This window comes from Photinus pyralis, unplaced genomic scaffold, assembly GCF_008802855.1.
Source record: "Photinus pyralis isolate 1611_PpyrPB1 unplaced genomic scaffold, Ppyr1.3 Ppyr1.4_LG6, whole genome shotgun sequence".
In the NCBI taxonomy this organism is placed as follows: domain Eukaryota; kingdom Metazoa; phylum Arthropoda; class Insecta; order Coleoptera; family Lampyridae; genus Photinus; species Photinus pyralis.
The window spans coordinates 45,165,923-45,177,487 of NW_022170663.1; the positions used below are offsets into that span (position 1 = coordinate 45,165,923).

The 11,565-nt window shown below is 38.8% G+C and overlaps 2 protein-coding genes across 5 annotated transcripts; one reads left to right on the forward strand and one right to left on the reverse strand.

The window, feature by feature from the left end:
* Positions 1–1,121: 1,121 nt before the first annotated feature.
* On the reverse strand, positions 1,122–7,581 carry LOC116173352. Of its 3 annotated transcripts, XM_031490756.1 has the most exons (7): positions 7,508–7,581; positions 7,284–7,456; positions 7,087–7,234; positions 5,915–6,812; positions 4,514–4,685; positions 4,255–4,444; positions 1,122–4,202 (listed from the first exon to the last, which is right to left on the reverse strand). In XM_031490756.1, exons 2-7 carry the CDS (start codon positions 7,289–7,291, stop codon positions 4,041–4,043), a joined length of 1,578 nt encoding a protein of 525 aa, XP_031346616.1. In that variant the 5' UTR covers positions 7,292–7,456; positions 7,508–7,581; the 3' UTR covers positions 1,122–4,040. The 3 variants fall into 3 exon arrangements, with proteins under 3 accessions (XP_031346616.1, XP_031346617.1, XP_031346618.1); XM_031490757.1 differs by having other exon boundaries at positions 4,260–4,444; positions 7,284–7,572; XM_031490758.1 differs by lacking the exons at positions 7,284–7,456; positions 7,508–7,581 and having other exon boundaries at positions 7,000–7,137.
* Positions 7,582–10,075: 2,494 nt separating this feature from the next.
* On the forward strand, positions 10,076–11,014 carry LOC116174834 (myosin regulatory light chain sqh). 2 transcript variants are annotated; one of them, XM_031492835.1, is made up of 3 exons: positions 10,076–10,231; positions 10,285–10,476; positions 10,523–11,014. In XM_031492835.1, exons 2-3 carry the CDS (start codon positions 10,287–10,289, stop codon positions 10,855–10,857), a joined length of 525 nt encoding a protein of 174 aa, XP_031348695.1. In that variant the 5' UTR covers positions 10,076–10,231; positions 10,285–10,286; the 3' UTR covers positions 10,858–11,014. The 2 variants fall into 2 exon arrangements, with proteins under 2 accessions (XP_031348695.1, XP_031348697.1); XM_031492837.1 differs by having other exon boundaries at positions 10,078–10,227.
* Positions 11,015–11,565: the final 551 nt, after the last annotated feature.

Sequence of the window (11,565 nt, forward strand, 5' to 3'; positions counted from 1 at the left end):
TTCGTTTACCATATCTGTACAGGCGAGTTCAGACAAAAATTTGGATTACTACAACAAAGTAGTGAATACCTTTAAGACTTGTTTTTTGTATTCGACCGAAAATTATGTGTCGATTTGAATTCCAGTAAAAGTAAAGAAATTTCAGGTAACGTTTGGTTTTTGTTCAATGAAAATATCTCTTGATTCGAGTTAACTGATGGTCATTTCCACTATACGTCAAAATTCAGTCAGTGTTGACATTTTCCAGCGTTTCGGAACCCAGCTGGCCCCCGCGATTCAATCTTTTTTTGATTAATGAACTCATGTCATTGCATACAGGAAAAATTTTGGCGCCCAACGTGGGGCACAGCATTTATTTTTTATGCGCCCGAAAAAAGGGACATAGCAATATACTTGATGCAGTATGATCGCCAATCAAAAATTACGCTCTATTGTCGCCACTGTGTCTCTATGAAGTCAACTGTAGTACACATGGGCGAGCTCTCTGATCGTGGGTATCCAGTTGGACTTTTTATATATTGAAACCTAATTAAATTGAAAATCGCCGACATTAAAATTGAGCGAACTGGATTAAGGACGATTAGTGCCTACTACTACCTACTAGTTTAAATGGCAGCCATGCGTGGTACCTACGTTTAGAAAAAGTGCTGATCACCCTATGACGTCACCGAGTTCAAAAAACCTGGCAGTGGATGTTGACATCTGAGTCATGCCGCACATACATTAATATTCATTTACTCTCGCTCTTACATTAAAACATTAACATTGACAATTCATTCAAATTGACAGTATTCATTGCCAATTAACAGCAATGACAGGTGGCATTATTTTAAAATAGTTTGAAAGCTAGTTGGCCATGACAACCATAAAATGTGAATAAAGTACAGGGGTCCTGCCACAGTGCGTCGGTCTTTTCTCGCAAATATCTGGTAAAAAATATTAAAATTCCTATCGTGCAAATGTCTACTATAGATGATTGGGCATCTATAGATTTTTACGGTTACGGATTTTTTAAATAGAACACTCTGTATATTTTTAGTTGTTTCGATGTCATTTGTTAACATCTACATTGAAACCTATTCACTTTTTAATTTTTTGTCAGTGTTGCCATCTTAATAATTTTTTTCCGAATAATTCCCCACAAGCATATGTTAAGAAATAAATTTGAGCAATAATGTTAATTAATTAAATACAGGATGTTCGTAATGAAATGGTAGATTTTTCGAATTTCAAAGTGCCACTACTTGATTTCGGTATTCGATAGCCTTTTCTGTTCTATATAATAATACGAGACCCCAAAAATTGTTGTTTCCCTGAAGCAAGAAAAATTCAAATATTTAAACAATCAAAATAACGTAGAAGATATGTTTCCACTTTACCATATACCAGCCAACATGACTATAAATAATACAATTAAAGAATCCCAAAGAACAGGAACAGCGAAAGCAAAAGGTTTCCAGTGAGAAGTAAGCACAAGAGAGAAAAGGATGGACAGCCAAGTTCATTAAAATCACATTTTGTTTTCGGGCGATATATTGCATTATACAGGGGGTTTTTTGGTTAGACGTTTCTAGGAAAGTGAAATGGAAGGTTTTTGAAAATTTGTACTTAGGAGTTACTCTGAAAGCTCAATCGATGTAAAACACCTACATATGTGGCACTTCCAGAATAACTGGACGCAGCTAGTAACTGCTACAATGGAATCTAAATAATAACTGTGTATAGGTCTCTAGAATATTAGCCGCATTTTCAACATTGGGTCTGGGTCTATGAAGTTGGTTTAGGGATACGAAGTTTCCAAAATTAAATCAATTTCGTTCCAGTGTTCCAATGGTATGATCATTAGAATGGGGTCTGTCTGGATATCACCCAACAAACGTACAGCAACCATATGCCGCGATTCTGTCCACTTCACGATAAATAAAATAAAATTCCAAAAATCCACATAATCAAGTAATCAATTTTCAAGATACCGTCTGCATCCGCCATTTTTTTAAGCCAAAATAACTTAAAAAGCATACATTGTACAATGTACTTATCGACAGGTGGGTATCAAAAGAACTGAAATTTCACGAGGAATCCAAAAATGCAATCAAAAATAGGGATTCGCATTTAAAGTAACTACTCTCCAAATTATTAGTATCCAGAAAACATAAGTTTAAATTAATTTCGTAATTTATTTGCGTGTATAGATCAAGAAGCAATATTAACAGTTTGCATCGTTCGTTATAAGCAACATTTGCGAAACAGCAGACGCAAATATGTCAGTGGTCAAACTTTAACTAAGCTAGTTACAATTATGACAGTGCCTGTAAACAATTAATTTTACTCCCACTCCTACTCTGTTGGGCAATAAATCTCTATTATTATTATTATTATAAACTGGTATGTTTGGATAATTAACTTTTTTTAGAAGCGCTGTAAATTTTATTAAAAAACAAATTGTATAAAACGGGTACAGTACGGGATAGAAGTAGTAACTTACTACCCTTCTATCCGGACTACCATAAGTTAAGTCTTTCCTCCTTAGGGGTTGTGAGACTGCTTCCCAGTGGTAGTTCATCTTCTTATCCTTCTATCTGATTGCCATAAGTCAAGCCTACCTCTACTCGGAACGTGAGGCTGCGCTCTGGTGGCAATTACCCCAAAGAATCTTTCCCTAAATGTTTACTCACCTGGTATTTCCGGAAGTGCCACCATTTTGAAAATATTTTACATCGGTTCGGCTTTCAGAGTAACTCCTAAGTACAAATTTTCAAGAACCTACCTCACTTTCCAATTAACGTTTAATTACAACTCTCAAAAAAACACCCAGTATAGGAAAGCCGAAATGTATGTTTTAGTTGGTATGCCACCTGAATACTTACGCTAGACGACCTAACCACGGAAAGATGATAATTTGAGAAATGTTCTGCATACTGTCATGGATGCCCTTCAATTCTGACAAGAAGAGACTCAAGCCCCCTATCTCCACCCAATGTTTTTCAATGTCAAGTAAAAAATCTCAATACATGTGACCGAACCTCTGGGAGAGGGGGGGGAGGCATATTTTGATGGACGCCCATGCACACAGTTATGTCTAGTCAAGTAAAATACCATAGAATAGTCATTCTTTGGATGATCGAAATATCAGTTTGTTAGTGAGTTCGACCAAACTATTACACTTTATGTGCAAAAAGGGAATGTTCAACCGCAAAGTCTATCCTGAAATCTACAGGACATCCTGTATAACAAACAGCAATTATTTTAAAGTGTAAAGGGCGAGTAAAAAGCCGCCGAACACTGTAACATGTAAAACAGTTAGCACATCTATTCTAATTACCTGCACAGTTATTAAAGCACCACTATTCACAGAGAGTACTTGTAAATATACAGGGTGCCTTATTATGATTACGTTTTCAGGTCCAAATAACTCAGAAACAATATGGCACTCTGTATAATAAACTTATAGACTACAAGAAAAATAATGGCCCCATTTCAGTGCAAATGTACACTCCGTACCACATACAAAGGATAACCTGGAAAAACGTTTGGCAGTGTGGGAGAGGTATCACAAACATTTTTGAGGCTAGCTTGCGATGAGGGTATCACGTGAACCTTTTAGTTCTGTAATACTGTTCGTGATAGAAGAACAAGAAATTGCAAATGGATATGGCAAACACGTGAACTATTCATTGGTTTATACTGAGTGTATAATCTTATTGATGGAAGTACAAAAGATTACACTCTGTAACTTGGGATTTGCAGCTGCCTGTTAATCACTTTGTTGCTATTCACATTCATCTAGTAATAAGGGCAGAAACAGCTCAATAATAATTCAAATAAGGGCAGGAAACTATGACAGGTTGTTTTTAGTACCATCCCCGCTATCACAAAAGATCTCAAACTGTTTTAGTGATTATGTTTGTATGTTACTAATGTTAAGAACTTGCTTCAAATGGCAGTGCTTTAGACAAATATCTTAAGGGCGTCACGCGGTTCGAGATCTTCAATGATCGATCCATATACCTAACTCTCAAGAAAACCGTTGAATCCCCATCTTAGGAAGGTTTTGGGAATAAAGGTTGACCGACCTGATCCGTTGGCGTATCTTCGGTATCGCTATCGTCCTGCGGCTCCTGCGATTCAGGTAAACGAATGAAGGGTAAATGATCGCTGCCACTCCAAATCGAATAGAGGTTTGTGTGCAGTCGGACCGCCTCCTAAAGTCGATTCACATGTATAGTAACTTTCATCTGATAGATGTACACTTACACCACCTGCATCGGATCCTCGTTCCGAGGAGCTTGTTGTGGATCTGCTGTGAATGGACAGGCAGGAGGAGGAGTCGGTGGAGGAGCTGCTTTTGCGGGAAGTTAGGGGAATAACCGGGGGAAATATGTCGTAGTGTTCGGTGACCGACATACCACTTGTAGGTGGTACGTCTATCGATTGCCAGATACCTCTGCAAATAGTTAAACTTTTATACAAACAACTAACTTGATGCATATGGTTCCTATGGGAAGAATGTTACCTTTGCAATGGCCCCGGGTACGCACGCCTGGGTAAACGTTCTTCGTGTCCTTCTCCCCATGATGTGGGACCATGCGGTATGGCACATCGCATTGGTCTACACGAGAGTAACTGAATAGCTTCGGCCAGTCCTTCTCCACTAGTTATTGTGCCTGGCTGAGGAGCAACTGCTTCTGTAATAACAAGTTAGCCATCAAGTGTACAGGGTTTTGATCGTGAAAGTTATTCCAAAGAACAAACTTGTGTTTTTAATTAATTACTAATTTCCCTGATATCGGAAAAATATGGGACCGATGTCAAACTTCAAGTTTTTTAAGAGCGCTTCTTTTGAGATAAAGCCCAGCTCAATTGGACGGGTTCTCTGCAACTCATTTAAATATCAGTTCTTAATTATTATACATATCCAATTAGTTGGAATGAAATCTCTAAATTCGATATCCCAATTACCGCCCATTGTTAATTGGAATTCGCAAGTCAAACGGCGAGATCTTCGATATCACCTGGTATTTACGTAAGTTTCACGCGTTCCATTACTCGCTGTAAATTTATCATAGAAAACAAAACCTGCTAATAATGGTTTATGTCTGAAATTCTAAAATATTAATTTGGCCCTCTTCTTCTCTGGTAAGTTATAAGGGATGGCATTTTTATATGCGCTAAAAGGGTAGTTTTGGGACATTGTAAACATACTCAAGCAAAGAGACCAAAATATTTAATGCACTACGAAAGTTATACGGCGTACAATAAATGACGCATGTTTTATACTGAAATTAATAAACATACCGTACATAGGCAACCAGCCTTACTGAACACCCGGTATCTATAGGCGCTTCGTTACGAAAAGTGTCATGCCGAAAATATTTCTGTTCTCGGAGTTGGGAATATAAGGTAAATAAGTCCTTGCTTTTATTATAGAGCCGTTTTAGCCGCCGGTAAGAAAACCAGACACAGACCTGTTGCGATTGACCCGAAACTTCTATTAAAATGAGCATTGAAATTACCTACCAAATTTGGAAATTTTAATCCGACAAATTAAGTAAACGTAGTTAACAGTAGCCAATTAAATGAGTTGCAGTGAATCGCATCCGAATCAGTCGTGAGTGGATGGCAACAGGTCACATTCCTTTCAAAAATTTTGTAGCAGCGAGATGCATAAACCCGGAAACAAGATAATTCTCGATTTTTTCAGCATTAATTAGGTTACGCAATTGTTTTTACAGTTTCTGATTAAACGCAGTCAGCGCAATTCTAGCCGCTTTCTGTCCCAAAAGGGGAATACTGAAGAAGATTCCTTGAAGAGCAAGCGTTATTAATTTTATAATTTTGAATTATGTGTAAGTATATTATTTACTGGTCCAATTTTGCAACTAACTGCAATAAAAAATTAAGGGCAATTATATACCTGGGGTAGTACTTCTACTTCGATCACTTGTTCCAGGCACCACCAACTTGGTGGGAAAGTATCTTTGTTGCCAGGGCGCCGTTTCGACCCTTCCACAATCCCACGGCATTGACCATCTTCTCATCGTACTGTCGCTACTCTCCCCACCAACATCCCCGGCGGCCGCTTCCGACCATCTCCTTTGACCAGCAAGAGGAAATAACGGGAAGTGTAAGGGGGAGCGTGAGCCGCGCATCGGAAAAGGCGACTTCATCGTGTGCAGCTGACCCGGATTGGGGAACGGACCGCGAATCACCTCCGAGTGACCGATAAAGCCGTGAACCGGACTGGATCCTCTGAACGGCTCATTGTAGGGCGACGAACCGCGAGGTTCGGCGATATTTATCGGACTGTGCTGTCGAGGATGTTCGTGCATTTTCACCTCGGGCCCCTTGGGACTGTCGGCGAAATGAGGACTGGACATAAGCGAACGCGGCTCGCTTGAGTAGAACTGGGAAAAGCACTGTTGCAAGGCGGCCATGCTGCACTCGGGGTCGTGCTGTCCGCCAGGCGTCGTTTGACAGGATGGACACATCGCCATGGGCCCCATGCACTCGCAGCTCGCGATCGAGAACTGATACTGCAAATTGATGAAGGTGAGCAGATTCTCGGCGATAATCTGTTGGTTATGCTCTTGCTGCCGCTGCGCGTCGTCCTCTGTGAACGTCTCGCCGATAATCATATCTTGCATTGCGGCCGCGATGTGCGCTTTTACCGTATGGCTGGCGTAGGTAGTTGCTTTGGTTAGCTCGTCCCAGCTCGCTTGACACTGGGTGGCGAGCGAGATGTTCTGGGATTGCGCCAGATTGAATAGCGAATGAGACAGTTTCGCACCAGCCAAGCATAAGCTGTTTAGCATCTACAAGTAGGTCAGTTTAATACCAATGCTGTATGCAATGAGGGGAAAATCATTTCCTTATACGTTGTGCATCTCTCAAAAACATAAGAATTAGTCATCGGCGATAAGAAACAAAAGCGGATGTGACGCATTCTTTCCGCGAAATATAACGCTTACTGAACTAATGATAATGATTGTATAAACCCACCATTAATGACTGCAATGACTGTACAAAACTTTTGCACGTTGTACGACTGTGTAAGTGATTTCCCCCTCAGTCGGTGGATAAATCTACCTGCAAATAATAAATCCAGCTGTTGAGACATTCTGTCGCTGCAACTTTAAGTGCATTCGGACTGGGTGGTTGAGGAGTATCGCTAGCTGCCTTCGGTTCCTTTGGCTGTGCCTCCGAAGCCTCACCAGTTGCTTCCGTCTGCGATTCCCTACAGGTAAAATGTGAAGCCCTACAGAGCATTCCATATTAAAACTTACTCTTCCATTTTGAGCCTCAAGCAGTTCTTGCCCTGACGAGTAGAATATCAAAGTGGCTCCTATTCATAATTGATGTTTAATTTGCAATGAGCTGGATGAGTACAAACATAAGGCTTCTATGTATTTATGGATAAGGACTAGCTCAAGCTCAATGTGTAATGCACTTCATTTACCTTTAATAATATCAACAGGTAGTTAGTGAACTTATTTCTTTTTGTTGTTACATTCTGCAAGAACTCAAAAGTGGTCGGAGTCGGTGTTTGATTTTTGATTTTCAATTTCAATTGCAACGTTGCCGTAATGCACAGCCTTTCTGCTTTATAAGTACCTGTTCACACTGTGCGTGAGTGGAACCAAACTGTCAATACCCCCGAGTCATGAAAATGGTTATAATTCTTGCCTCTCTATCCTTAACGTTGAGGTTGCTGAACCCTCCCCCCTTTCCACCAAGATGACCGATTTTGCCCGTTTACGGTGGCAGTATGACCAAAGTAATTATATTTTGCTCTTAAAAGTATTTTTTAAAAACCTCCATGAAAATGTTATTGCTTAGTTATATCATATCTCATATAACATTCCTTATTAACTTTTGTTTGAAGTCCAATACCTTCCCTGACCAATGGAAGATAGCGAACATCACTCCGCTACCTAAAATTAAACAACCGGAAACATGTAATGATTTGCGTCCTATAAGTGTTTTGCCGGTGTTATCGAAGGTCTTGGAAAAGGTTATGGTCGAGCAAATGAATGTCTTTATATCAGAGCAGAATATCTTACCAGTGACACAGTCTGGGTTTAGACGTGGGTACAGCTGTACCACATCACTTCTAAATATTACAAACAGCTTGTTGACCTTTACTGATCAAGGAAAGTTATCAGCTCTGATTTTACTGGACTATTCCAAGGCCGTCGATACAATTAATAACAGAACGCTTATTGACCTCCTACATCATATTGGATTTGGTGGCGACGCTCGCGTCCTCTTGAAGAGTTATATCACGAACAGGAGACAGCAAGTTGTTTTTAAGCAACGAACGTCACAGCGTGAAGTACTTGCAGCAGGTGTGCCTCAAGGATCCGTATTGGGCCCGGTGTTATTCTCGATATATACGTGTAAATTCCATTACTCACTTAGACACGTGGCGTTTCACCAATACGCAGATGACATCCAATTGTTACATCCCTTCCTTGCGTCTGATATAGAACATGCAATTAATAATATAAACGCTGATATAGCAAGGCTTTCCGAATTATCCGATTTGCATGGATTAGCAATCAATCCTGCCAAATGTTCTGCTATGTTATTTGGACCACCCAAATAAAACGACGCAAGAAAGGGATGGTTGACAATAAAAGTAAAAGATATGGTGTTACCCATCAACGACTGCGTAAAAAATTTAGGATTACATATTGACAGTGATATGCGGTTTAGTAAACATGTTTCAGAGTCATGTAAGAAAGCCTATGTTAATCTAAAAATGATTTTTTCCCATCGCCACTGTTTAAGTAGACATTTAAAAGTATCTATTGCTATGTGAGGCACTTGTGCTGTCAAACTTTAATTACTGTGATGTGATTTATGGCCCCTGCTTGACTATTAGAGACGAATATAGAATCCAAAAAATGCAAAACTCTTGTCTTCGTTTGATCTTTGGAATCAAAAAGCATGAACGCATATTACTTACAAACTACAAGAGCTCGGTTGGTTAAATATGGCTAATAAGGAGATTACTACATTCACCTTGCATATTCCACAAAATTGTGTAAGATCAAATGCCACCGTATTTATACGATCTTCTAAAATTTAGTTCAAATCCGCGGTTCTATAAATTATTGACACCACCATTTCACAAAACACGCAGGCATGAAAGATGTTATGCTGTTGCTTAGGCAGTATAATCAGCAGTAATATCATTATCTTTCTTTCGTCCATTTCTTTTCTTAATTTCTAAAGTATCATCCTAAGTATCATCACAGACAACATTGTCTGTGGTATCATCTTTGAAATTCTTAAAGATTCCATACTTTTAGACCATTTTCTAAGAATTAGGCAGAAAAGTTTTTAGCCGTTAAGCTACAAATTTTAAAAAAATGTCTCCGGTACAATTTTTGTAGATCTTCCGTGCAATTTTACTGAACACCTCGACATAGGTATATGGGAACTCAACTCCAAAACGTTCACTTGGAAAAGCGTTTAGAAGGCTTTCGTCTTCTAGTTCTTGATGGCACTTTTTAGACTTTTACAATGAATTCCGGAGCTCCTTAAATGTCTTCCATTCCATGCACATTCAAGCTTTGAGATACTTCCATGCCATTGCCAGAGAGAAAGCTGATGAAACTTGATGTCGATCTAGAAAGCTTTGGTGGTAGGGCCCAGTCCAAAATTCCTTTTCCTTTTAAACTTTAAATTGTAAATTTGGACCTGAAACTAGGGAATTTAGAGCTCAAGCTCATTCAGACTAAAAAGTCAAATTCAGAAGCTCAATTAAAGACCAAAATCTTCGTAGGTGAGTTTAAGTAAGTGATCAGTGAAATTGTAATACATAAAAACACAAGTCCTTAAAAATACGATCATATAATGAGAGATTGCTCATTCTTCATAAGTAAGTAGATTGTGACCATATTAGGAACTGGCACTTTGTCCTACTTTTCAGTTTTAGTAGAAGTGGAAAATGCTTAACTTGCCCGCACATGTATTTGCTAAATAACAATTATTTAAACTGAATGGGCAGTACAATTTTGTATATTACTCAAATAAGTTTTTCAAAAATTTTGGGCTATTTATATTTGGCGCGTTTAATTTGATTGGGCGAAACGTACTCAACAATAAAAAGGTGTGGCGACCAACTGTCATTTGTTTAATGAATCATCTGCTTTGAAAGTAGTCGGCTTTGTCGGTTATTGACCATAATTTTTGTATTTCTAAGCATTTTGTAAATTGGAAGTGAGTAAGTGGGTCATTTTAGTTGGAAACCCGAATTAAAGCTCTTTGTGTTACTAGAAATGTCTTCGCGTAAAACTGTAAGCAGACGAGGCACCGGAAAGAAAAGGGCCCAGAGGGCTACTTCCAATGTCTTCGCGATGTTCGATCAAGCACAAATTGCAGAATTTAAGGAAGCGTTTAACATGATTGATCAAAATCACGACGGGTTCATCGACAAGGAGGATCTGCACGATATGCTCGCTTCTTTAGGTAAGGTAAACACACCTGTGTTCGATCGGTTTAATTTTTAATGTAGGTAAGAATCCTCCCGATAACTATCTGGATACAATGATGAACGAGGCTCCGGGCCCCATCAATTTTACCATGTTCCTGACATTATTCGGCGAAAGGCTACAAGGTACAGACCCCGAGGACGTGATTAAGAACGCCTTCGGATGTTTCGACGAGGAGAATTTAGGAGTAATAAATGAAGAGAGGCTGCGAGAACTGCTCACGTCTATGGGAGACCGTTTCACTGACGACGAGGTTGATGAAATGTATCGTGAGGCACCGATTAAGGGTGGACTTTTCGATTATGTCGAGTTTACTCGAATTTTGAAACACGGTGCTAAGGATAAAGATGAACAATAATTTTATTACGAAGTTGTTTTGGTATCGAAATATATTTGCAAGTTACAAAATTATTAGGAATGGAAATTTATAAGATTTTAATTTTGTTATAATTGTAAGGGGGTTAATTTTGTATTTTTTGTAAAACATAATTGTGTAGTAAACATTTCTATATGTATTCCACTTTTCACTGCAGTATTGTTAGATCAGATACAGGTCAGGTTCCTGTAGTACCTACATAAAGCACTAGGAACTGAAGAACAAAAGTATTTCTCCGAGTATTTCTCACTTCCAATTTCAAAATGTGTTAATACAACGTTGGCATAACATTTTTATGTATGCAATCCTTCCAAACATACATTGATAATTAGTAATAAACACTTGAGATTTGAATACTGCATGCTGGACGCAAGAAAAACAATGGCATAGAAATAAGATATTGCCCTCTACAAACCGGGAGACATTTACAATCCAGAACAGGATAATACAATGGTAGACACCTAGTTAGGATGAATTTTGTGGGTGGGCATTTAGGTAGGCCCAAAAAAAAGTTTGAGGAGGCAGCATTTATTGTGCTTACACTTACTCAAAATCATGTACACTTCCAATTATGCAACTAGCAACAAATAATATAACTAATTTCAGCTTGAATTTCACTAAAATCTACAGCTAATTCCACAGTTTTATGGTTTTGGACGAAAAAAAGAATTTTGTCAAACAAGTCAAGTT